Source organism: Podarcis pityusensis (assembly GCF_964106645.2).
Source record: "Podarcis pityusensis genome assembly, chromosome: 16".
Lineage (NCBI taxonomy): Eukaryota > Metazoa > Chordata > Lepidosauria > Squamata > Lacertidae > Podarcis > Podarcis pityusensis.
The window spans coordinates 23,319,985-23,346,449 of record NC_138041.1 but is presented as its reverse complement, the minus strand read 5'-3'; the positions used below and the strand labels follow the sequence as shown (position 1 = coordinate 23,346,449).

The 26,465-nt window shown below is 47.9% G+C and overlaps 1 protein-coding gene and 1 long non-coding RNA gene across 5 annotated transcripts in view; both read left to right on the top strand.

Moving 5' to 3' along the window:
- Positions 1-16,256, top strand: part of LOC308466025 — a 118,563-nt gene extending 102,307 nt beyond the window's left edge. The window contains exon 2 of the long non-coding RNA XR_013980601.1: positions 14,999-16,256. This is a non-coding gene — a long non-coding RNA (uncharacterized lncRNA). The remainder of the gene's footprint in view (positions 1-14,998) is intronic.
- NF2 (NF2, moesin-ezrin-radixin like (MERLIN) tumor suppressor) overlaps positions 1-16,256 on the top strand; it is a 96,057-nt gene extending 79,801 nt beyond the window's left edge. For all 4 annotated transcript variants that reach the window (XM_080986353.1, XM_080986354.1, XM_080986356.1 and 1 more), the window contains one exon: positions 12,266-16,256. In XM_080986353.1, the coding sequence (XP_080842479.1) occupies positions 12,266-12,316 (51 nt within the window). In that variant the 3' untranslated portion in view covers positions 12,317-16,256. The remainder of the gene's footprint in view (positions 1-12,265) is intronic.
- Positions 16,257-26,465: the final 10,209 nt, after the last annotated feature.

The following is a 26,465-nucleotide window of genomic DNA, read 5'->3' as shown; positions in this document are numbered from 1 at the left end:
GCAGTTCGAAAGCACGTCAAAGTGCAAGTAGATAAATAGGTACCGCTCCGGTGGAAAGGTAAATGGCTTAGTCATGCTGGCCACATGACCCGGAAAAACTGTCTGTGGACAAATGTCGGCTCCTCGGCCAGTAAAGCGAGATGAGCGCTGCAACCCCAGAGTTGTTCGCGACTGGAGTTAACTGTCAGGGGTCCTTTACCTTTACCTTTTATTGTTAAGCCACCCAATCTCATGGCCATCGCTGCTTCCTGCAGGAATGAGTTCCATAGCTTAGCCATGCATTGCATGAAGAAGTTATTTCTTTTATCTGTCCTGAATCTCCCAACCTACAGCTTCATTAGATATCCAAGAATTCAGGGAGAAAAACCTTTCTCCATCCTCTTTCCCCATGCCTTCCCACGCCAAGGCTCACTACAACTCCAGTCCTCTTAAGTAGCTAGCTATTCTCCTCCATAAACTCAGCCTTTCAGAAAGGTTCTGTTGGTATATTGTCATTGCTGTGGTGGAGAGCTGGATTTAATGGGCAGCCCAGATCCTTATCCTCCCCACTCCCCCTACGTGGGCCTGTCCCCCTGTCAATAGTCTAGCGTCACAGTGCCTACGATCCCCCTTTCAGCCCTGCCCCATTGAATTAAGCAGGGCTTTCTTTTTAATAAATGTGTATAGAATATTACTCTTTCAGATGCAGAAAAAGGCTGTTCTTTTGCTTCAAAGGGTATATTATAAACTGAAAGGAAATGGATTCATGAAAGCTAATTTTCTGTGGAGTGGCTACGACACCTCCAGCTTGCTCCAGCATATGTTTACTCAGGAGCAAGTCCCACTCATTTCTCAGACTAAACGTGCATAGAACTGCAGCCTTTCTCTGTGCAATTCGGATATTCTGCGTTCCTATGATACAATGAAAGAGTAGCAATAAATGTTATTGTTTATTGCTACCCTTCCATTACATTATCAGGAACATTTCTGAGTTTTATGAGTGTGTTCTTCCTTTGCATCATGATGCTGAGCTCTAGATAATGTTTCTAAGCTTAGGTAATAAAGCCTTGCTTTCTTTACCGCTGGTGTCCCCAGTGTGACTGGTAGGGTGGAAGGCAGGGAGACCAACAGTAGAGGGAGCCAGAGCTAATGACAGGCAGAGCCAACTAAGACCGGGTGTAGCATCATAGAATCATAGAGTTGGAACGTCACCAGCTTAAAACGTAACTGGGTCATTATTCTTCTCAGCCCAGATCAGAGCTTGTTTGGGGTCAAACTCATCAAAAGGCAGCATTTCCCAAGAAATGACAGGATAGATATGGATTGTGGCTAACATTGTGTGTACACCAGTTCTCAAACCAGTGGCGAGAGCGCACTAGATGCAGAGTAAGCAGGAGCGTGTACAGAGTCTAATTCAGCTTTTGCCGTCCTCCTCCTTCCTGCTGCACTGAGACTAAGGAGGAGGAAACTGCTAGAAAGTAAGCAGGCAGGCAGGTGGGGGCTGGCGGACAGCAGACTGAGATTTGGGGCACAGTGCCCCATTCCCCCATTTGCAGGGTGGGAGAGGGAGGCCTGAGAAGTTTAGGGATGTTAAAAGGAGATTGCTTAGATGCCAGGGTGACCTTGTCTCTGCAAAACGCAGCCTCTGTGCCGTTTGCCAGTGACAGGTAAATGAGATGCTGTAAACTTTTTATGCTGCTGAAATACAAGGCAAGGTTGGCAGCATAGTTGGTATTTTTTAAAAAAAGGATGAGATATTGTTTGCATTCTTTTTAAGGGCCTGAAACTAAATGTTGCATGCAAATCTGTGCCATGAGACCCTGGTTTCTCGAGAAAAGCTGTTTTGAGAGGGGGGATTTGGAGTAGTAAGTAGCGTGTATGTTAACCCTTTGGCTACATGCTGTTTCAAATCAATCCCTTAAGAACACAAGAGGAGCTCTGCTGGATCAGGCCAATGGCACATCAAGTCCAGAATCCTGTTCTTACACTGGCCAACCCGATACTCCAATGGGAAGTTCCCATGCGGGACCTGATCACAACAGCACTCTCCTCTTCTGAAGTTTCCAGTGACTGGCATTCGGAAGCCTTGCTGCCTCCAACTGTGGAGGCAGAGCATAGCCATCATGGCTTGTAGACAGCAATAGCTTTCTCCTCCATGAATTTGCCTGGTCCTCTTTTGAAGCCAGTTCCGCAGTTTAATGAGCGAGTTCCACAGTTCATTGATTTGGACTGAAGAAATGGCTTCTTTTATCTGCCTTTCCAAAGGGGCTTTTCTGTCTCACACACATCTCTAGGTAGATCTGGATACTCCGCTTCCTTAATTCTTCCTCTGGAGTCACAGGAAGCCCCATCTGAGATTCCCAAGTGGAAACAGACTCCTAACTCAGAGTAGTCCCATTTCCGTAAACCCCACACCGTGGCTGTTTCTCCTCCTCCTCCTACTTGCACCCCCCTCCAGTTTTATTGGGGAAATGGCCTAAATGGATTTGGTGGTCTCATTTCAATTCTGTGCAATTTTTGCCAAGCCAGCAAAAATGGGGGGCCCTGCAGTTATTGGGTTAGCTAGTGCAAAATGAGCTTGACTGCAACAGAGTTATTGGTTCCTCCAAATCAAATAAAAGCCCCGGGTCTCCTGGGGGGATACAGCAGCCTCCAGGCAGAAGGAGCAAAGAAGATATCCCCCCTCTTTTTCTTCTTCTTCTCCTTTCTCCTTCTGGCTATTTGATTGCCTTCCTCTTTTCTCCCTCTCCCCTTCATATATATATTTTCTTTGATTCGCCCAGTTAGCGCATTGTAGAGCCTATTCTCCTTCCTCTCTCCCCTCCCTCCCTGCAGGAAGAGGGACGGATCGCACAATGGCGCCTTGTAAAATCAATTTTCTCCCTGTGACAAAAATGTAATTTGCTCTTAATCACCCAGGTTTGGCTTGCACGAAATCTTGCTGCGTGCGATGGCACACACATGCTTGCTTCCCCCCTCCCCGCCTTGCATCTGCGTCGAAGAAAACAGCCCACACATTCAGAGACACCTGTAGTAGCAGAGGAGGAGGAAAAGCTTGTGTCTGATCTTGTCTCCTTCTAGAGAAGGGGGTGCTCGGAGAGAAGCAGCAGAGGCCGGGGTTGGTTGGGGGGTATGCATCTACTTCTCGTAACCGCCAGGCTGTTTTGGATAAAGAACGGCAAGCATGGGAAACAGGCGGCCTTTGCAGAGCCAGCCCTTCTCCCTGCAGGCTTCGGCGTAGGAGGATCTGTGCCACCGAGGTGTGCAAGTCTTTGCCACTGATTAGCCCGACGCAGGGAAGAGTGAAATTGGTAGTTTCCAGAATAACAGGGCGAGATGTTTTGCTGCAGGATTGCCCTCTGCATTTAAAAACCGGGGGAGAGGAGGGGACCTCAAACCCAGGGACTGAATACACCACCCCCCTGAGCCTCTTTATCTGACCCTCAAGGCTTTCCCAGCAGCACCACGGATGCCCCCTGCTTGGCACCCTCCGGGAGCCTCTCTGCCTAGCTTGAAGTCTGCTTGCACCTCCTGCATGGCTAGATGAGAGAGGAGAATGTGTAAAAACTGGCCTGCCATCGGAGGTGGTTGAAGGGCAGCACGACCGGTGGGGTCGCAATGGGTGCCGTTCTGCAGGGGGAGCCACAACAATGCTGTAGCCCCTGGAACATGAGAGGTGGGCTAGGGCGTGCCAAATTTTAGCATTGCTGCTGAAATTTGAGAGCCTGGAGTCTGTCGCTGACGCTGCTCAAAGGCAAAACTGGAATCTCTGCTCGCTTTTGCTCCTGGCCCTGCCCACCAACAGCATGCGGCCCCTGGAAGGTTGCTCAGGAGGAAAATGTGGCCCTCTGCCTGAAAAAAAGTTTTTACACCCCTGATTTAAAACAGGAACCCAACCAGGGTCAACTAGGTTGTTCCCTCTTCCTATTTTATATTTTATTATTGCAGTTGTTGCTCACCTTTTCCTGTCCGAGGAGCTCAAGGTGGCATGCATTGTTCTCTTCCTCTGCACAACAACCTTGTGAGGCAGGTTAGGCTGAGAGGCAGTGACTGGCCCAAGGTCACTCATCAAGCTGCACGGATGAGTGGGGATTTGAACCCTGATCTCTCCCAGGGGCTAGTCCGACATTCTAACTACTACACCACCATCAGCTCTTGGTTCTCACATCCCGCTGATGTAGCCATTCTGGTCCCCCTTGACACCCTACGTCCCCCAACACGATTCTGCGGACACCAGGTGAGGCTCCTTTGAGCTCAGAATGCCTTTCCGCTGGGCTGGACATGTCAACCTTTTTCATTGCCGCCCACTCTCCATCCAAGCGCCATCGGTGAGCAGCTGTCCCCAGAGCAGCCGTCCCGGCAAGCAAGGTGGCTGTCAGAAAAGCAACAGGCAGGCTTGACAGGTGATGAGATGCCAGGCAGAGACCGAGCAGATTCACCTGAGCAACTGATGCCAGGAGGGGAGGGGACAGGCTGGGAACAGTGTGCCCCTGCCGGGGATCCTTTTGCAATGGAGAGAGACACACACCAGTATTTCATTTCTCTCCCCCCCCCCGCCCCCCGCTTTCTGGCGGAGCTGCTGTTTTTGACAGTGCACCGTTCCCCGCAGGATCAGAGGCAGAAAGCGTCCGTCCGCTCAGCCAAGAGCAAACTTAATTCATCCGGCGGCGGGCAGGGATGCACACAGCTAGCTTTAATTGGATGTGAGGAGGCAGCCGTGGAGGAGAGATGTGGGCCAGACCTTCAGCGTCTGGCGGGGAACTCCCCAATTTGCGAGATTCTGCCTAACGGTGCCGGGCGTCCTCCCACACTCCTTGGCTGGCAGAAGCAGCGCAAATAAGACTTGGCGCGGCTCTGTGGGGTCTCCCAGATGGATCTCCTTGGATAAAATCTTGTCCTTCCCACAATTTAGAAATAGACATCTGCACTTGGAGGCAGCAGTGCTTCTGAATACCAGTTGCTAGAAACTGCAGGAGGGAAGAAGGCTCTTGCTCTCGGGTCCCGCTTGCTGGCTTCCTGCAATAGCAGTCTGGCTGGCCGCTGTGAGCAGAGGCTGCTGGACTAGATAGGCCATTGGCCTGATCTTGCAGACCCATGTACAGTGGAACCTCGGTTGTTGAACGTAATCCGTTCCAGAAGACCGTTTGACTTCCAAAATGCTTGACAACTGAGGCGCAAAGAGCTGTTGCCAATTTCAGTGGTGGAAATTGAGAAACGGGCCTCGGAAGCCAAGGCGCATTCAAAAATGGAAGCAATTACTTCCGGGTTTTCGGCATTTGGGTTCCAAAACGTTTGGCTTCCGAGACGCTCTAAAACAGAGATTTCACTGTATTTATATCTTTACTTGATAGTTCATTCATGCTGTGATCGGGGGGACCAGCCTGTGACCCCCCAGGTGTTGCTGTATTCCTAATGCTATTACTATAACCATATTGGTGTGAATAGGGACCACACTTTCTGACTTGTATTTAAACCTGAGTGTAGCAATAATGGTGTTCTGGTAGGTAAAGGAGCCGGGATTTCATAGGTTTTGTTTTAGGAATGCAGCCTGCATTTGGCGGCAGCTTGTATTTGAACAGATACAACGTGTTTTTAAAAGAATTTGTTTTCTGCCAGCCGCAGTTTCCCATATCGTCAATACTTCACTGAGCCAAACCTTTCTTCTTCTGCATGTCACGTAGTAGGATGAAGTTCTTGCGAGGCTTTAAATACACCTGATTTCACACACCCAGCACCTGTGCTAACTTTCAGATGGTCTTGATTTGTATACTTGATGCTGGAATTACATCTGTAACCATCCCATCCATTTCAAATCCATTGCGTGCTTTATACAAAGGGCTGTCCTGTGGAAGGTGGAGCAAGCTTGAAATCTGCTGCTCCAGAGGGCAGGATCCAAACCAATGACAATAAAGGAGATTCTGACTAAACTTTCTGATGGCAAGAGCTGTTTGACAGCAGAACAGGCTCCCTCAGAAGGTGGTGGGCTCCCCTTCGTTGGAGGTGTTTCAACAGAGGATGGTTGGCCGTTTCTCAGGGATTTTTAGCTGTTTTTCCTGCTTTGCAGGGGGTTGGACTAGAATGACTCTACGCTTCTATGATTCTGTGATTCCATGACCTCCATCCACTTACAGGCTGCCACCAAATCGAGGGGAGGTTCTGCTCTGTCCTCTTCCTGTTTAGCATCAGACTCACAGCTGTCAACATTTCCCTTTTTTTAAGGGAAATTCCCTTATTCTGAATAGGATTCCTCGCAAGAAAAGGGAAAAGTTGACAGCTATGATTAGGCTGGTGCCAGAAGCGGCCAGGATTGTCTGCGCTTGTTACCTAAGAATGTGTGCATGGGCAGAGCAGACACTAGGCAGTCGTTCGCTGCCATCGGAGGCAGCCGCTGGATACATTCCAGCAGAGGGCATTAAGCCTCTGCAGTAGTCTCTTCTTCAATCCAGCCCCCCCCCCCCCGGCCCCAGCAAAAAGTAGTTGCAAAGGAAGCTGCCTAATCTATACCTGGTCATGCCATTGAGCTTGCTGTTGTTTAGTCCTCCCCGCTGCTTGCTAACAGATCCTTTAAAACCCGAGTTGCCAGAACCTGTGCCGAGCCGCATGATCGGCTGTAAGGCCAAGGAACTGGTGTGCAAAAGGCATTTGAGGCTGGCAGGTGTAGGAGTAGCAGCCAGGGAAGCCGGCGAGCATGAGTTACGGTGCACTCAGCGCTTCCTGTAAGAGGCTATTTCTCAGCAAAACACCCAACCCTTTGACTGGAGCCGCTCACGGCTTTGTGTCTGCCGGAAATAATGTTCCCAATTAGCTAAGCACCTTTTAGATGCGCCGCACCTCGTTTGATAATCTGGGAGGCATGATGTGTCCTAGGATGCCGATTAAGGAGGTAGTAATCAAATACGGCAATTATCTCATAAGGTCTGTGGTGGGTCCCTTTCACAGTCGCCTTCCTGCAGTATTGCAATAAGATTCACACAAACATGCTCTCTCCTTCCTGTTGAAGGGGCTGCTGGCTTTGTCCTCTGCCCTGAAGGGATCTGGAGAAGGGTGTTTACATGAGAGAAGCCAAAGCAGTTTAGCTGTCACCGGCTTCTGCCTGTGCATCTCGGAGCTATAGATCTCTGAAGAAGAAGCCGGGGGGTGTCTTAAGAGAATTCCACGGTGCTCTTGCGAAACGGATTGCCAGAGCCTTCCCAGTGAAGCCGTGACACTTGCCATCAAGATAGCTTGTGCATTTTTCACTTGTGGAAATTTACAACCGCAGTGTGTTGGGGGTTGGTAAAAAGCAACTCAAACTACTGGTTTAAATGGGTGATTATTGTTTTTCTAATTATTATTACTAATTGTTAAGGAGAAGGGCTCAGTGGCAGGGCCTCTGCTCTGCATGGAGAAGGACCCAGGTTCAATCCCTGCCATCTCTAGGTAGGACTGGGAGAGAACTATGTCTGAAATCCTAGAGGGCTGCTGCCAGTCAGTGTAGACATTACTGAACTAGATGGTCTAATCATCTGACATGGTATAAGACAGGTTCCTGTGCTCCTTTGTTTGTTTGTTTGTTTGTTTGTTTGATTGCTTGCTTGTTTATTATTTTATTAAAACATTTCTAGTCTGCCCTTCAACCCTCTCTGTATGCAACAGTGATATGCAATATGCATGAGTAAGCCTAAACATGTCGCCAAAATGAAACAGAATTTTTTTTAAACCCATATGAGCTAACTGAAGTAACCTACTTTAAAAACACCTTGGCAGAAGTGAGTGTAAAGTCAGTGTTAACTATACACCTTAGGGAAGGCCATTCCAAATGTTTGGGGCTACCAAAGACAAGGCTCTTTTCGTTGATGGTGGATAACTAACTGCACTTAGGATAACTAACCTCACTTAAGAGGCTGATATAGGAAGAGGCGATCCTTCAGGTATTTGAGTCCCAAGCCATTTCTCAGAAGCAAACAGGCACCCAGCATAATAGGTGTGGAGTGATATGACTAAATTCTGATGGGGAGGGAGACGATATTACAGATGGGAAACACCTGGTACTGGGGATAATAGCTACATTGATGCACAGGAAACTGAGGCAGTGCTACAGAAACCTGCTAAAGGTCAGGAAACTAGAAGAAGGTAGCAGGGAATGACTCAGTTGTCTCTATACTAATGCACAGAGTATGGGAAACGAGCAAGATAAAGTTGAGCTCTCAATACAGGTTGACAAATGGGAAGAGATTCATAACTTGAGAGTATGGAAGGCATATTGAGAGTATATGAGTAAAAACTGTAGGAGAGGGAAACAGCTGTGACCTTCCTGCTATAGTCCTCCAAGCGGGATGAAATACTTGAATGCAGATTACCAAATTACTGGAGCAGATTACCAAACATTCAAAAAGGAGAGTTATAGCAGTCATGGGAGACTTCAACTACCCTGGTATCTGTTGGAACTCAAACTCTGCTAAGAATGTAAAGTCCAACAAGCTCCTCCATTGCCTTTCTGACTATTTCATTTCTCAGAAGGCAGAAAGACAAGCTGGAAGTACTGGGAATCTTGGGAGGCAGTGATCATGTCCTCTTGGGTTTCATGATACAGAGGCAAGGGAAAGCTGGGTGTAGCCAGGCATGCACTCTGCACTTTATGAAGGCTGATTTCAAAAAGCTTAAGGAACTGCTAGGTGAGTTCCCATGGTCAGAAATGCTTAAAGAGAAGGGAGTCCAAGATGGATGCGAGTTTCTTAAAGGTGAAATACCGAAGGCACAAATGCTGACAATTCCAACAAGAAAGAAAAGCGGGAGGCTTCTAAAGAAACCAGTGTGGCTGCATAAGGAGCTTACAGATGAGCTGAGATTTAATAAAGGCATGTATAAGAAATGGAAGAAAGGGGAAATTGTGAAGGAAGAGGATACACAAGTAGCCAACAGTTGCAGGGAGAAGGTCGGGGAGGGGTAAAGCTCAGAATGAGCTCAGGTTTGCAAGCGAGGTTTTAAACAGTAACAGGTTTATTCTGCTATGTTCGAAACTTTCTGAGTTCTCTATGTCTTTGGGGAAGGGGGGGGTGAATGCTTTCCAGAGACTGTGAATCTGTTAACTCTTTCTCTTCTAATGTTTCTTCTGCTAGCTATTCCCCATCCAGTATTTCCCAGCTTCTGCCTTCTGAACTATGCCCCTCTGCAAACCACTGTTCCAAACCTATACTGTCCTCCTGCTCCTGGGAAGATTCAGGATCAGGAGGAGGGGGTGGCTCCCACCATTCTTCCTCAGTGCAGCCCTCCTCAGCATGGTCCCTGACAGTAAGACCCCAGGTTCAGGCCCAGACACCTCCAGCTTAAAAAAGAAAAGAAAAAAGATCAGGTTTGCAGGTAATGGGAGAGATCGCTTCTACTAGACCCTTCAGAGTCATTGCCACTCAAAAGAAGACAATTCTGGCCTCAGGTGGACAAATAGCCTGGCCTGCAAAGGGACAGATGCCTGTCTTCCTAAGAGAATATGTGTCATTTGGATCTCCTGGCATTCCTGTTAAATCCCTCCAGCCTCTGTTGAAACCTATCTTGTCACACACCCCTCTCCATTATCATACATATTTCTGTGCCCACACAAACCCCTGGATCCATTTGCGGATGACTCATTTTTCCTTTAGACAGTGAGATGAGCCGAGCAGAGAGAGAGAGAAATCCAGAGGGGCAGAATACACTTGGAAAGACCAGAGTCCTTTTGAATAGCACTCAACGCTCTGTCGAGGTCACTCTACTTGCCATTGTCTCTCCGCTTCTTGTGATTACAGAAAAGCGCAGCAGAGACGAGTACATCTGATTGCTGGCCCAGTGGGGAAGTGAGCGCGGAACATTGCTTGTAGAATCATAGAGCTGTAGAGCTAGAAGGGACCCCCTGAGGGTTATCTTGCTCAGCCCCCTGCAATGCAGGAATCGCTGCTAAAGAATCACTGGCAGGTGGCCATCTAACCTCTGCTTTAAGCAGCTCCAACGAAGGGAAGTCCACCACCTTCTAAGAAAGTCTCTTATGCTGCTGAACGGCTCTCGCCATTAGGGAGCTCTTCCTAATGCTTAGTCGGAATCTCCTTTCTTGTCATTAGAATCCGTTGGTCCAAGCCCTGCTTGCTGGAACTGCAGAATGCTCCATCGTCAATGGGACTGCCCTTCAGATATTTGAAGATTGCTATCTGTCAGGGACTGGGCAGAGGAGGAATGGTGGAGACCGCCTTCCCTTCTTGACCCTTCCAGGGAGGAGGAAGAGGATGACAGTATAGATTTACAACAGGGGTTTGAGGGAGGTCGCAGCTCAGAGGCAGATGAGGGGGAAAGTTGGGAAATCATGGGAGAGCCAGAACAACGACAGCCAGCTGACACATTGTCATTAGAAAGCATTCCAGACCCTCCCTCTCCCAGAACCCAGCGAGCTTTAAAAGTAGGAGAGCAAAGAGCTCAAAGGCAGAGGGCACGTAGCAGCACCCGTAGAGTTGGCGATGAGAATGACGAATGAGGAAGTGGGAGAGAAGGAGGGTGGAGATTCACTCGGGACAACACCATTATCCAAGAGGCTGGGTTCTATAGCCTCTCTCTTTAAAGATTGAAATAAAAAAGGACGGTAAGAAACTTTCCCTTGTCTTTATACTTTCCTGGGCAACCAGCCGGGAACCGCTGACAGCATCCTGACACTATCATATGGCTTGGCGTTTCTCAAACTTACTCAACTTTAATAATAACTTTAATAATTACCCTTTTCTAATAGGACCGTCTCCCCCCGCGGCACCTGGCTCTATGTGGATGAGGGTATATGGATCATTTCTGTTGGATTTTTATATGTAATATATGTATCAAAGCCCCCCATCCTCATCACAGGTACATTTACACCAACAGGTTGATCTCGATCTAGTGGTCAATTGTGGGGTGTCCCTGGTCGATCTTTGGACCCCCTGAGAATTGTTACCCCCACCAAAAAAGGGGGGGGGGCTCAACAGCTTTGGCTTCCTAAAAAAAGCTCAACAACATTGTCAATGGGTAGATCACTGCCAGTTTTTTAATACTGTGAGTAGATTGCAGTCTCTTGGGAGTTGGACGTCCCTGCACAAATGATTCTTATCAACCCATGCAAATTATTGTTAGATAGATAATTGCATTTCTATTTCACCATTTTCTCCAAAGAGCTGAAGGCACACATGGTTCTTCCCCCTCCTCATTTAATCCCCACAACAACCCTGTGAGGTTCAGAGGCAATGACTGCTGCCAGCAGCTTCAACAGTTCCATCAGAAATTTCCCACATGCCTTTCCTGCTTCCTCTTTTGCCACTGTAAGGACCAGTTGTATACTCTCTCTTTTTTTAAAGCCTGGCATGTGTTAGATTTTGTTCCCATTCATCCATGCACACCTGCTTAAGCTTCACAGCTGCAGCGTTCCTGGGAATCTTGGCTTCCTGTGCAGCATCTGCTTTTCCTGAAATGCTTCAAGGTTCTGGTGCACCACTGATCCTTAATATGGCTGCGGGAGGCAGGGAGGGAAGAAGGTGCATTGTTTTCCATTCTGTGCTGCATTTGTCACATGCAGTGCTGTTTCTATTCTGCCACAGTTCGTCTTCTGCCCCAAAGCTACAGTATTCATCTTGCTAGCGACTGGCGAAATTATGTAACCTACGTGTGATTAATTTCATCAATCATGTTGTCTTATTCCAGGTCTTCAGTGGGCACCAAAAAGACATTGCCTGTGTCAGATTTAAAGGGGGGGGGGAGTTAAGTGTAGGGGCCTCCACAAAAAAGGCCTGACTCCTACATCGTATAGAATGGACCTCATGAGAAGATGGCGTCTGTGGGAGGCCCTCTCCTGCAGAGCTCTGCGATCGATGGGGTATATAAGGGGTGAGATGCCTTTTCAGATAGCCTGGTCCCAGTAGGACTCTATACACCAAAGCCAGCACTGTCTGGTAGCTAATTGGTAGCATTTGTGGAGTAGGAGGTGCTGAGATCTGCCAGGATGTCTCAGCAGAACCTCCATGAAAAGAAGCAGTATATCTGAACATCAGTTGCCAAGCTGGGAAAAAGCCACCCCCCTCTGGGGTCTACTCATGTAGTAGCTGGAGGCAATTGGGTCTCGACTGGATAAAATGAGATACTGGATTAGTCAAAGGGCATTTTTATGTGCTCTAGCAGGCTCAGACCAGTCACTCCTGGCAGAAGGCAGCTTGCTGCTTCCTTCCGTCTCAGACCATTCCTTGAGGCAGTTTTCCGCAGCAGAGCAGCAAGCCAGCACCCTCTTTTATTATATTCCTGTGTGTTTTGTTTTTCTCTCCTCTCCCAGCTCACCTTGCAGAGCACAAAGTCCCGTGTGGCCTTCTTCGAGGAGCTCTAGTAAGCGAGCCGGTTCTTTGCTCCTGAGCCAGCGCCCGACTGATGCGGACCCTCCGTTTGAGGACTCAGCCATAGCCAGCCACGAATCCCTCCTTCCCGGCTGCCCCCTGAACTGTGACCCCCTCTTCACACGTTTTCGAAGAGTTTGACGTGACACTCCCCTGCTTCATACTTTGTAGTTTTTTTGGTTTTTAATAATCTTTGTATAACACACGACTGTGATATACCATTTAGCTTCTTCTTCCTTTTTTAAAAAAAGTGTTTGTATTGATTGTGACTTGTATTAACGTGCTCCCAAGACGGGGTAGGTGCGGCACCAGCATGAGACCCCTTTTTGCTTCCCACCTCTCTGTAGGGACACGACGCCGCTCCCTCCTGCGGACGAGAGAGGCGGCTCTTTCCTGAAGCTCGCATCAAGGAGCCTTTAACATCTAGCATGCCCTGTCTGCTAGCACAAGACCCCATGTGCTCATGGGTGCCAGTTTAAAGCTTGCACGACAAAGGGATCCGGCGCAACAGTTGCACGGGAGGAAGCTGGTTGGGGAACAGCCGCTCCTGGCGCAACAGCCGGTTCTTGTTGCGCAATCCGTTGTGCGGCCATCACGGGTGCTGCATATTCGTTCCCCCTTGCACAACAAGTGACTTCAACTTAGCCCCCTACATTCTGAACCAAATGGAAGTATAATCAGGGAGTCTCTCTTAGACGTCAAGCTCTCTCCTTCCTTCTGAACCAAGCTGGGAGAGAGTAGTTGGGTGGACTCTGAAGGAAGCTGCCTTCTGCTGAGTCAGACCACAGGGTCCATTTAGCTCAGTAGTGTCCACACCAATTGGCAGCGTCTCTCCAGGATTTGGGGCAGGGGGTCTTTCCCAGCAAAAGCAGATGCTCCAAAAACTGAACTACAGTCCTTCCCCCATGCCACCTTGACCCAGGGTTTTGTATTTTGTTTTTGCACTTTGTTTCAAGGCATATCATTTTAATCACGGGATTTGGGGTGGGGGGTTTTGTGCAAAAATTTGCTTCTCTTAAGAACTGTGATAGCGTCAGGAACGGGGAGGGAGAAGTATGGGGAATTTGGGAGCCCGGAAGCCCCAGTCCAAGGTGCTGTGGAAGATGCAGGACTTTTAGATGCAGAACAACAGAGCCCCTCCGCCATTTGCCCCCAACCCACGCTAATCCACTGTGAGATTTTGAATTCTTAACTGACAGGGCAGGCGCCTCTTTGTAAAGACTCCTTTTTTGCTTTTTAAAGTTAAATTGAGTACTAGACTGCAGTGGCTTCATGCCTGAGAAAATACGTGTAGCTTTGCAAAAAAGCACACCCAGCATTCACTCCTGTGGGATGACTGTCAGGGAGCAACGTGCATACACTAAACTACTCTCCCTCTCATTCACACACAAATCCTTTTCCTTCTCAGCTTCTTGCATTCTGATCTTCGGTCCTTTAAAAAAGAAACCCGCAACTCTTTGTGTACTGCAATACCTCAGTGAGAGACGATCTCTCTCGCTCAAAAGCCTCAGATGAATTTTCTAGCTTCTAAGCCTTTGCACTGCCCCCTGGTCCTGTTGATATTCTTTTTGTGCTGCTATCAAGGGATGCAATGACTAAAGGGGCCCGCCATTTTAAAGGTGGACTTTCTATTGCTCTCAAAGTGGTGCTGTTCCCAAAATAAACATAAAACCCCAGCTGTGTTAGTTTCCCACTTCCAACATGGCCACCATGCCTGTAGGCTCACCTTGTCTCACCTTTCCTCGTTTTATGATCGGTCGAAACGATGGATTCGTACAAGTTCGAAAACAGGAGTAGAGGGGCCAGTGGGAGGCTGAGCTTATAAGCAAAGGGTTGTTTCTGGGGTTACTAGTAGCAGCACAGTGAGAAAGAACCAGTCAATCAGAACCTGGCCATCTTGTTTGAAAGATGCCAGATTAAAGGTGCATTGGGTGATGTCCTGTTCAGGATCCGCAAAACACTGACTGATTCTGCATCACACAAAATCGGATGTAAGCAGCTAGAGTTTCTGGACAGCTGAAAAGAGAAGCGCTTGCTTTTCCAGGCGAGTAAGAGAAATAAAACACCTGATGAAAGTTTAGGACTAGACAAATCTTGGAGGATATGTCTCTCAATGGCCACTAGCCATGGTGGCTGGGTTCCACCTCCACTGTCGGAGGCCGTATGCTTCTGAATGCCAGTAACTGGGAATCACAAGTGCAGGCAGTTGCCGTTGTGCTCAGATCCTGCTTGTGGGCTTCCCATTGGAGCATCTGGTTGGCCACCGTGAGAACAGGATGCTGGACTAGATGGGCCATTGGCCTGATCCAGCAGCCAGGCTTTCTCTGTCTTTTGCTGGTAATGGCAAACCATGTTTTGGCTTAGATTGTCAAAGCCATTTTTAAGTCGCTTTTTAGCTTTTTAAAGAGCAAACTCAAATGTTTTTTGAAATGCTGGTGTGCATCCTCACTTCACACGGGCTGAGGCCCAAATCGTTTTACTGTGCATTTGTCTGAATCCTTGAGAGAGCCACGGCACTTGCAGTAAAATAGGGCTTTGTTTCCTTAGAGCCAGCGGTTCTCAACCTGTGGGTCCCCAGATGTTGTTGGACTACAACTCCCATCATCCCTGAGCTCTAACCTTGCTAGCTAGGGATGATGGGAGTTGTAGTTCAACAACATCTTGAGGACCCACAGGGTGAGAAAGGCTGCCTTAGACGGTTGCCTTGGGTGTTACTCTAGCAGTGTTCATCCATTGGGAACTGGGCTGCAGAGCTCTCTGGTTCCCACTGTTGCCAGAGTCCTCCTGATCCACCCTCCACTATCAATAGAGGGCTGCCAGTGTCTTCTAGCCACAATGGCTTTGCTCTGGGGGCAGTAATGCTTCTGAATCCCACTTGCTAAAAGCCACAGGAGGAGAGACTGATCCTGCACTCAGATTCTGCTTTCTGAGTTTCCCAGGGACATCCGGCAGGGCTCTTCTTGACTTCACTGCTCAAAAGACCGTGTCCCAGATTTAAAGATACGGCCTGTGCCCACCCTGCATTGGTGGTACATAATTTTAAGCTGGGTCTTCTTCATCGCATATCCGCAAACACTTTTCGGAAGCGGGCAAGTCAGGCCCTAGAACCAGACCTGGGTTTTGTGGCCTTACCCACATGTGAGTCGAAGTTGCATTTTCTGCATTGCCTATCCAGGGGTTGCCAACTTTTTTTTTAAAAGGCATGTGGGTATCTTTGGATTTTGGAGTGGTTGGTGTGGGTGCCACTCCTTCTGGTTAGTTCTCTCGCTCACCCAAGTGTTGCCCGACCTCTCTCATTGCATTTGGCTCCTGCAGTGCAAATTGGGCAACCGTGGAGTAAAAAGCAAGGAGGGTGTGTGAGATGGTGGAGACAGATTTGCTGCCTGAAATACGAAACAGCAGCTGACCCTCAGCATGGTCTCTGTCTGGAGGTAGGTAATGGGAACCTGTAGCCTTCCAGATGTTGTTGAAGTCATCATCCCTGGCCATGAGATCATGGTGGCTTCTGGGAACTAGAGGTCAACAACAACTGGAGGGCCAGGCATTCCTTGCCCTTAAATTAGAGTGTGGGGGCCCAGACACATTTGATCCCTGGGGCCTCTGTCACTGAATCCCAGACATGCGTCTAGCCCAGATGTTCAACCCAGAGTTTGGTGCAACAACCTTTCCCCACCCCGACTTGTTTTCGTGGATGGGAGTGTGTCTCTCTTGATACTATTATTTTTTACAAAAAAGAAGTTTGTACTGAATATTGAAAATGTATATCTGAAATTCAGATATCTGTCGCATCCCCCCCCAAAATTGTGTTGTTTCCTTAAAGGGGGGGTCTTGATATGGACAGACCCTATTTTCTATTCCCATGGATTGTTACATACTCTGCAGAATTGATTTGTTTCTCATTTTGGGTTTTAATAAAAGTTCCAAGTACTTGGAGAGATCCGCCGTGGGCGGCAGTTCTTGTCGTTTCTTCTCAAATATGGGTGGGTGGGTGGGCTTCAAGTGTGCAGGATCTGCTTTGATTCCCACCTCCCGAAACTGGATGGCCATCAGCCAGAGGTGAGCGCAAACAAGGGCTTAAAATACAGGTTTTTAAAATTTAAGTTTTTATTACTAAATGGATAAACATTAATGCAAGACGCAACTTCTGTGATGGAGTACTGCCAACCATCACGATCAGAATCCATAAAAATGGAAGGCAGACACCCAAATCACCATCATTTAGGGTTGGATCCCATATTAGCCCTACTCAAGAGTAACCCCATTGAAATTAATGGGCACCTGCTTGTGGGCTTCCCATTGGGGCACCTGGTTGGCCACTGTGAGAACAGGATGCTGGACTAGATGGGCCATTGGCCTGATCCAGCAACTTCTTATGTTCTTATAGGTTAGTAAAAAGATGAGGAAGTATTGCAGGTTAGCCTCCACAACCTGCAACATGGGATCACTTTTTAATGTTTTTCTTTTTAAAGCTTCACCAATCTTGTGCCCTCTGGATGCCTACCAATATTCAAAAAACAACAATTAATAAATGGCAGCAAGTTCTGTATAGTTGAAAGCATTAAAGATTGTAAAACACAATGCATGCGGATTCAAATACATTCTGTTCCAGTGTAGAACAATAGCAGAATCATCTTCTTGAGTTGCGTTCCTGGAACAATGATTATCCACAAAGGGTGAGAAAAGAACTCGTCTTTGTGAGTTTTAAGGACTGCGGTGACATAGAAGGGTTGCTTCAGTGTTAATAAAATAGGTGACTTACAAAGCCATGTCGCAGGTGTAATTCTCCCTCGAAATATCAAACATCCATTATCTAGGCTGGGACTTAAATGTGTATCAAATGGTGCATTGGGAGTTCACTGTGCAGCAGAAAGTAATGCAGTGGCACAGCTAGAGTCTTCAATAATGTCTGAATAAAGTTCTCATGCCCTGGAGAGGAAAGTTTGCAACATTTGGGACCTTTTAGTTTAGAGAAAAGTTGAGTAAGAGGTCACACGATAGAATTGTGTAATATTATGCATGTATGGTATGGAGAGGGTAGAGAGAGCAAAGTTTTTCTCCCTTTCTCCACTAGAATTCATGGATATCCAGTGAAGCTGAAGATTCAGAACAGACGAAAGGAAGTCTTCACACAGTGCATAGCTGAGCTACGATTTTCAGGTTTTCAGAAAATCGTAGTTCAACTATGCACTGTGTGAAGAAAGTCTTCCTTTCGTCTGTTCTGAATTTTCAGCTTCACCATCGTCAAAGCAATGAGATCCAGCGCCGAGGGCCTTCTGGCGGTTCCCTCATTGCGAGAAGTGAGGTTACAGGGAACCAGACAGAGGGCCTTCTCGGTAGTGGCGCCCGCCGTGTGGAACGCCCTCCCGTCAGATGTCAAGGAAATAAGCAGCTGTCTTATCTTTAAAAGACATCTGAAGGCAGCCCTGTTTAGGGAAGTTTTTAATATTTAATGCTGTACTGTTTTTAACATTTGATTGGGAGCTGCCCAGAGTGGCTGGGGAAACTCAGCCAGATGGGGGGGGTATTAATAAATTATTATTATTATTATTAATGATTCTTCAATATCAACTCCACTGGACTGGTGATGTTGTTCGGATGCCTGATCATCATCTTCCAAAGCAACTACTCTATCCCCCACTCAAGAATGGAAAGCGGAATACCGGCGGACAACAAAAGAGGTTTAAAGATGCTCTCAAGGCAATTCTTAAAAAATTAACATCAGCACTGATAACTGGGAAACACTAGCCTGTGAGTGCTCCAATTGGAGAACAGCCTTTACCAAAGATGTCATGGACTTTGAAGAAGCACAAACTCGTGGCAAAAAGGAGAAACGTGCTAAGAGGAAGGCAACATTTGGCAAACCCTCTCTGTGATCAACTCCTGCTGGAAACCTATGTCCCCACTATGGAAGGATGTGCAGATCCAGAATTGGCAAACCTAGACAACATCTTAAAAAGCAGGGACATCACCTTGCCAACAAGGGTCGGTATAGTTAAAGCTGTGGTTTTCCCAGTAGTGATGTATGGAAGTGAGAGCTGGACCATAAAGAAGGCTGATCGCCGAAGAATTGATGCTTTTGAATTATGCTGCTGGAGGAGACTCTTGAGAGTCCCATGGATTGCAAGAAGATCAAACCTATCCATTCTTAAGGAAATCAGCCCTGAGTGCTCACTAGAAGGGCAGATCCTGAAGCTAAGACTCCAATACTTTGGCCACCTCATGAGAAGAGAAGACTCCCTGGAAAAGACCCTGATGTTGGGAAAGATGGAGGGCACAAGAAGAAGGGGACGACAAAGGACGAGATGGTTGTACAGTGTTCTCGAAGCTACCAGCATGAGTTTGACCAAACTGCGGGAGGCAGTGGAAGACAGGGGTGCCTGGCGTGCTCTGGTCCACGGGGTCACGAAGAGTCGGACACAACTAAACGACTAAACAACAACAACAACAACAACAACAGTCCCTTACGGACTCACTATTAAGACTGTGTTCATGGAAGGCAATCTTACTTGGCTACGAGAAGTTGAGCTACAGAAGAGGCAATGATGGCCACTGGCATGGATGGCTTTAATAAGAGAATTGGACCCATTCACAGAAGATTAGGCTATCAATGGCAAAACCACAGGAAGGGAGAGTGCTCTTGTGCTTGGTCCCTGCTTGGGGGTATCCCACAGGCATCTGGTTGGCCAGGGTGAGAGCAGGATGGGCCTTTGGTTTGGTCCGACAGGCTCTTCTTACGCTCTCATAGGTGGCGGACCTTAGGCCTAGGAGTCATATGTGCCCATGAACTTGTGCCAATGCCTCTTGCTTGCCTGGGTGAGAATAATAATAATAATAATTTTTATTTATACCCCGCCCTCCCCAGCCAAGGCCGGGCTCAGGGCGGCTAACAAGCTATAATAAAAACAAGTTGAATGAATACAACCTAAAAACAAGATTAAAATACAACAATTAAAATATTGAAACATTAAAATACTAAAATGCAGCCTCATCACAGGAGAAAGGAAAAAGAAAAAAGAAAGGGGGAGGGAATCAAATTGGCTCCAAGCCAAAGGCCAGGTGGAATAACACTGTCTTACAGGCCCTGTGGAAAGAAATCATATCCCGCAGGGCCCTGGTCTCGTGAGGCAGAGCGTTCCACCAGGCCGGAGCCAGTGTTGAAAAGGCCCTGGCTCTGGTTGAAGCTAATCAAACTTCCTTAGGGCCCGGGACCACTAGGGTGTTGCTATTTATGGACCTTGAGGCTCTCCGTGGGGCATACCGGGAGAGGCGGTCCCGTAGGTACAAGGGTGATAGAGAGGCTGTCTGTAAGTCGGTGTCGAAGCAAGCCTATTCTACAAAGGTGACATCTCCCTTCAATGCTGCTCCCACTTCGGCCTCCACTGCCACACAGCCCTCGCCAGGAGTTTCTCTCTTTCTCCATCCTGTGCTTTCCCCGGCAAACCCCCCCCCCCCACTTTTGCTTCATTATCTCCTTCTCTCCCAGCCCTTCCTCAAACGCTCCTGCTCCTCCTTCCTTGCCCTGGATACTTATGTAATCTTGTTTTGCCTGTCAGATGCCTGCCCTCTTTGTGCGCCAAAGGCAGCTGCGTCTCGCTGCCAGATAATATGATCCCTGGATATTCCCTGTCGCGAAATGCTCTGGTACTTAAGGGATGCCGAGCTCTGTCAGTCGAAAAGCTCTGCCTGCTTCAAGGGAGAAAAGGGGAGCAAGCAGGTGGGGTGTGCGTGTGTGGAGAAGCATATCGTGCAAATCCAGCTCTGCCAGGCCAGTTGTTCGTTTGTTTGTTTGCAACTTTTGCATTGGTATAAGGAGTTTTGCACTAGCTGGAAACAAATCCTCATAAAATTACAGTTGAATTACATAAAATTAAAGTTTCGGTGGGCCCTGAAAAATTATACGCTGTTTGGTGGGATTTTATCGTATATACAATGATTACAGGCGCACAGAACTCCCTTTGCACAGTGCAACATGCAAAATTGGCTTTCCTGATGGTAATAAATACTTCACCAACTTACTATTAAGTCCCTCCCGGATATACTGTGCTGCGTTTATGTACTTCTGTTCTGTTCTGTTTTGATTCTGTTATGATTATTGTATTACTTCTGTTATGATTATTGTATTAATTTGTTTGATTTACTTCATATATCTATATCTATCTATCATCTATCTATCTATCTATCTATCTATCTATCTATCTATCTATCTATCTATCATCTATCTATCTATCTATCTATCTATCTATCTATCTATCATCTATCTATATCTATCTATCTATCTATCTATCTATCTATCTATCTATCTATCTATCTATCATCTATCTATCATCATCTATCTATCTACAGTCGTACCTTGTTTTTTGAACAGCTTAGTTCTTGAACATTTTGGCTCCCGAACTATTTTTGGAACGTCCGACGGGGCTTCCGCAGCTTCCGATTGGCTGCAGGAGCTTTGGTTTACGAACGTTTTGGAAGTTGAATGGACTTCCGGAATGGATTCCATTTGACTTCCAAGGTACGACTCTATCTATCTATCTATCTATCTATCTATCTATCTATCTATCTATCATCTATCTCTATCTATCTATCTATCTATCTATGAGGGCCTTCTGGTGGTTCCCTCACTGCGAGGTTACAGGGAGCCAGGCAGAGGAGCTTCTCAGTGGTGGCTCCCTCCCTGTGGTATGCCCTCTTGTCAGATATCAAGGAGATAACTATACAACCTTTAGAAGACACCTGAAGGCAGTCCTGTATAGGCAAGTTTTTTAAATGTTTAATGTTTTGTTGTGTTTTTATATATGCTGGAAGCTGCCCAGAGTGGCTGGGGCAACCCAGTCAGATGGGTGGGGTACAAATAATAAAATTATGATTAGTAGTAGTAGTAGTAGTAGTAGCCTTTCACTTTGTGCTACACTGGGCACAACCCAATGTCAACAAAAACAAGGAATGAAATGCTGCAAAGCCCCCAAGCCGGTGAGTGTGCTTCCCTCCCCGCCTGACCTTCGCTCCGACACTTCTGCCATCTTCAGCGCCAGCATCTCTGCCTCCAGCACCTTCTGCTCCATCAGCCGTTTCTCCTCCTCGGTCCGGATGGCTGTGGCTTTGATCCACTGCATCTCCTGCTCTGCCTCGGCGGCTTTCTGAGCCAGGAGCTTCGCTTCCTCTTCCGTGATCTGAGCTTTCTCGGCCAGCAAGTCAGCCGTCTCTTCGGATCTCTTTTGGGCAAGAAGGGTGGAGAATTACATGCAAGGGGCTCTGACGCAGCAACAGCCAAATGCCAGATGTCAAAGAGAGAAACAATTATACAACCTTCTGTAGACATCTGGAGGGAGTCCTGTACAGTGGTACCTCGGGTTACAAACACCTCAGGTTACAAACACTTTGGGTTACAGACTCCACTAACCCGGAAGTAGTACCTTGCGTTAAGAACTTTACCTCAGGATGAGAACCTTGGGTTAAGAACTTTACCTCAGGATGAGAACAGAAATCGCACGGTGGCGACGGCAGCAGGAGGCCCCATTAGCTAAAGTGGTACCTCAGGTTAAGAATGGTTTCAGGTTAAGAACGGACCTCTGGAACGAATTAAGTTCGTAACCAGAGGTACCACTGTATCGGGATGCTTTTAATGCCTGAAGTATTGTGTGTCTTTATATTCTGTTGGAAGCTGCACAGAGTAGCTGGGGAACCCCAGTCAGATGGCCAGGGTATATAGATATAGATATATCACTTATTTAATGTATTCTCCCAGGATGAGATTCAAGGCAGCTTACAATTAAAAACATCATTATAAAATATAAAAGCAATAAAAACCAATGAGTTAAAACACACATGCAATAATTAGAATACATCAGAAAACATTTGGAACTAGCAATTAAAATCCAGTTTGCCCTGACAGCAGCCAAGAGATCAGCATCTTAGTTTCCAAAGGCCTCTCTGAACAGGAAGGTCTTAGGCTGCTGGCGGAAGGATAACAAAGAGCAAGGCAGTCGGACTTCTCTTGGGAAGGAATCCCACAATCAAGGAGCAGCCACAGAAAATGCTCTCCCTCGGGTCACCGACAACCGTGCTTCTGAGGTCGATGGGACCAAGAGAAAGTGTCCACTGATGGATCTCAGCAGCAGCCAGGCAGGTTTGTATGAGAGGTTGGGTTGGGAGAGACACCCTGCCTGAAACCCTGGCAGTCAGTGTAGGCAATACCAAGCTAGATTGGCCAATACCAGTCTGGCACAGTACAAGGCAGCTTCCTACCGGCTCTGGTGTGGCTCCCTGGCCTTGTTCCTGCTGTGTTGCTGCTGTTAATCTGAGCAAACTCCCGCTGTCGCTTCCCGCACCCAGAGCTCCAGATTCTCCTGTGTCGCTTAATGAATGCACCACCAGAATTGTTTATCTTTTCTGTTTGCACAATCCCGGCCATCAAAAAGAAGAAAGGGAGGAGAGAGAAAGAAACGGAAATTCCCGGGAGATTAAATTTAGCTTTTAATGAGGATGATGGTTCTGCCTGTCATATTTTATGCACGCTCCCCTCTGCACCCCCGCAACAACAACAACAACAACAACAACAACAACAACAACAACGGCTTGTATTTCCCAAATTCAATAATTGGCTCAGAAGAAGGAGATGGGTTTGCTCTGGCTCCTCTTTCTTCCTCCTGTTCTTTCTTTTTTCCCCTCCAGAAGCCAGACGGGAGGTGCGGATGAGCGGAGGCGAAGAGGGAATTCACTTCTCTTTGGTGACAGGGAAAAGGATGGAGGGAAGAGGGGAGGGAGAAGAGAAGGAGCCTCCTGTTCTGAGAACAAGGCTGCAAAATAAAATAAAAAGATTAAAAAAGAGCATCGCTGACCTAATTTCAGAATCAAGCAGAGAGAGGGAGATAGGAAGCCTCCCTGGTATAAATAATGCAGCTTTTCTGCATCGGTGTCTTGTTGTGACGGAAAAGTTGGGCTCCGCTCAGGAGGAATGAAGCTTCCGATCTCAGAGAGGCTGCGGAAGTTGGCTTCCCCCGTGTCTCCTCTCTGCAAAATTGACAGGAGGTTTCCGTGCGTGACGGGGGGCTCCCGCTTCACCACCGCGTTTTTATCCTTTATTGTTCTGAGCCCTGCAACCTGCAAAAACAAAAGGGGGGAGACGGTGTCTTTGGGATTGGCACGAAGGCTAAAAGGATTATTTAAGTGAGTCAGTGGCTTTGATGGTGTAGAATCATAGAATGTTGCAGCTAGGACTTGGGACCCAAAAGGTCCTCCAGCCCAAGGCTTCCAAGAGACTTGAACATAATAACATGCTTCTGGATGAGACTGATGTCCCCATCCAGACCACTGTCCTGCTCTGGCAGTAGCCAACCAGAAACCCCAGTGGGTATCAAGCAGGATTTGAGCACAAGAGCAGCACTCTCCCCTCCTGTGGCTTCCAGCCAGTGCCGGGTTACCAAATAGGCAGAGTAGGCATCGGCCTGTGGGCCCCATGCCTTTAAGGGGCCCCGCTACAATGGATCAAAATAATATTGATTTGATCTTGAAAGAAAACTACAATCAAGCTTTCTTCGTTCAGCGTTATCCCACTAAATCGCACACATGAGGGGGTGAGATTTTGACTGCCTAAGGGCCTCCACAATGTTTAATCCTGCACTGCTTTCAGCAACTGGTATACTATGGTTACCAGACATCCCTGTTTCCCGGGGATTTACAAATCTGTCCCCAGACAAAATCCGTCCCCAGATTTCATTTAATGTCCCCGGATTTATATTTTAAGTGTTGTAGATTTATTAGTAGGGAATAAATGTTGCGTGATTGGTTCAACGGCACAAGGCACCTCATATGGGGACTTCCAGCAAGGCAAAATGGTGGGCACCACGGCAGTGAGCAGCTCCTGAAGCAGGCCAGAGCCAACTGCACTACCAGGCTGGCTCTGGGCTGCTGAGACTGCCGCTGCCACTGCCGAAGGGGAACTGGGGATGCTTGGAGCATCAACTGGGGGAATGGCGGACACCGCCCCCCCCCCCCCCCGTGATCAAAATCGAGCCGGGGGAGCCGACGCAGGGAGAAGGAGGAGAGGAGAAAGAGAGGGAAGAGAGAGAAAGAGGAAGGAGAAAAAAGAGTGGAGCCCCGACCTTGCCACGCGGCTGCCGCAGCTCAGGAGGAGAGATAGGAGAACACCGGGAGAGCAAGGACATCTGGCTGAGCCCAGGCCTGACCCAAGCCTACTCCATGGTGGCTAGCGCTCCAAGAGAGCAGGCCAGGACCCAGAGGAAGACCGCGTGACAGAGGAGACCACAGAAGAGATTACTTCTTTTTTTTTAATAACTTAAAAAAAAATCTCTCCCCCCCTTTTTTTTAAAGTGTCCCTGGATTCCTTGAAAAATATCTGGAAACCTTATGGTATACAGAAGCATTGCTGCCTCTCCAACCATGGAGGCAGAGCCCAGGCATTGTGGCTGGTAGGGATGTCTGTGCTGAGTGCTCTGCCTCCCTGGTCAGAGGCAGTGATGCTTCTGAATACCAGTTCCTGAGAATCACAAGAGTGCTCTTGTGGTCAGGTCCTGCTGGCAGGACTTCCACAGGCATCTGGTAGGATGCTGGGCTAAATTGGCCACCAGCCCGATCTGGTAGGTTCTCCCGATGGTCTTATGTACGCACAGCTGAAAATGCACTACTTACCAGCCAAGTCTGAGTGTTAGAGATTAAAACCACCATTCAGGACATAACATGGACCTTGTTAATAGAGGCCAGCTCATAGCAAGAAAAATGGTTGGACATCAAAAGTTAGTAGTAATTCTTTGATTGCAGAGATTGGACTAGATGACTGTCATGGACTGGTTGGATGCAGAGGAATGGTGGGAGGAACCGGCTGGGGAACCACCAAGGAGGGAAAGCTCAGAGCCCGGGGAGTGGTAGTGCGACAGCGATGAGTGGTCAGAGGGAGAAGAGGAGGTGTTTGAAGCTGAAGAGACAACAGGGCTTCGTGAGCTGTGAGAGTCTGTGGCAGAGAGAAGTCCAGAAGCAGAAGAGTTGGATGAGGGAGATCAAGAGGCAGAAATCAGTCCGATTATGGAAGAGTCACAGGTGTGTCCCCCTCCTGCTGCGACAAGCTCCTCCCACCCCCAGTCTCCCAGAACCAGGAGAGGCATGAAATGGAAGGAGCAAAGACAGACACACAGGAGAAGCCTCCATTTGCTAGGGGAAAGCGCTGGAGAGGAGGAGACGTCTGTGGGGCGGTGGGGACTTTTGGTCTTGGCACCTGCTTCATGGGGGCCAGACCTGCCATGGATGAGTTACTGATCCTTTGCCAGTTCCAGGCAGACCATGTTTTTTGCTAATAAAGCATTAACTCCAACTTGCAGAGTTTGTTTTTACTGCTGGCTCACTTCTGACAGGGACACGAGTGGCACTGTGGGTTAAACCACAGAGCCTAGGACTTGCCGATCAGAAGGTCGGCGGTTCGAATCCCCACGACAGGGTGAGCTCCCGTTGCTCAGTCCCTGCTCCTGCCAACCTAGCAGTTCAAAAGCACATCAAAGTGCAAGTAGATAAATAGGTACCGCTCCAGCGGTAAGCTGTACGCCTGCTCCCTTGGCCAATAAAGCAAGATGAGCGACGCAACCCCAGAGTCGGTCATGACTGGACCTAATGGTCAGGGGTCCCCTTTTACACTTCGGACAATGGGCATTGTGTCCCTTCCAACTATATGATTCTATAAGTCCTGCTGTTTCATCCCACCCTCAAATCAACCTGGGTAGGGATTGTTTTATGGTAGTAGCCAGGAACGCACCTGACACTGGGTTCTTTGCTTGACCAGTGTTCTCTGTGCTTGCCATTCTTCGGCAATGGCTCTCTCCCAGACCTCAAGACTCACTTTGCTTCTGAGCTGTGCAAACGCTGTTGAGGATGTCAGGGAGCTGTCAACGAGCCAAGTCAACCACAGGGCAGGCACACACACGGAAGGCACAGAATGCAATCAGCTCTTTAGTAGCAGAAAACAACAACATTTTGGTTCACCTTACTCCAGCTAAGACATTGCCGAAACTGACCATTAGCTCCACACTTCCTCCTGTAACCTTTTGCTCTGGATCTTCTCAAGCAAATGAAGGCTTTGTCGGGGGGGGGGGGGGTGAGCTCCTCCTCTGGGTCTGTCTGGCCCATTGCTCAGCAATT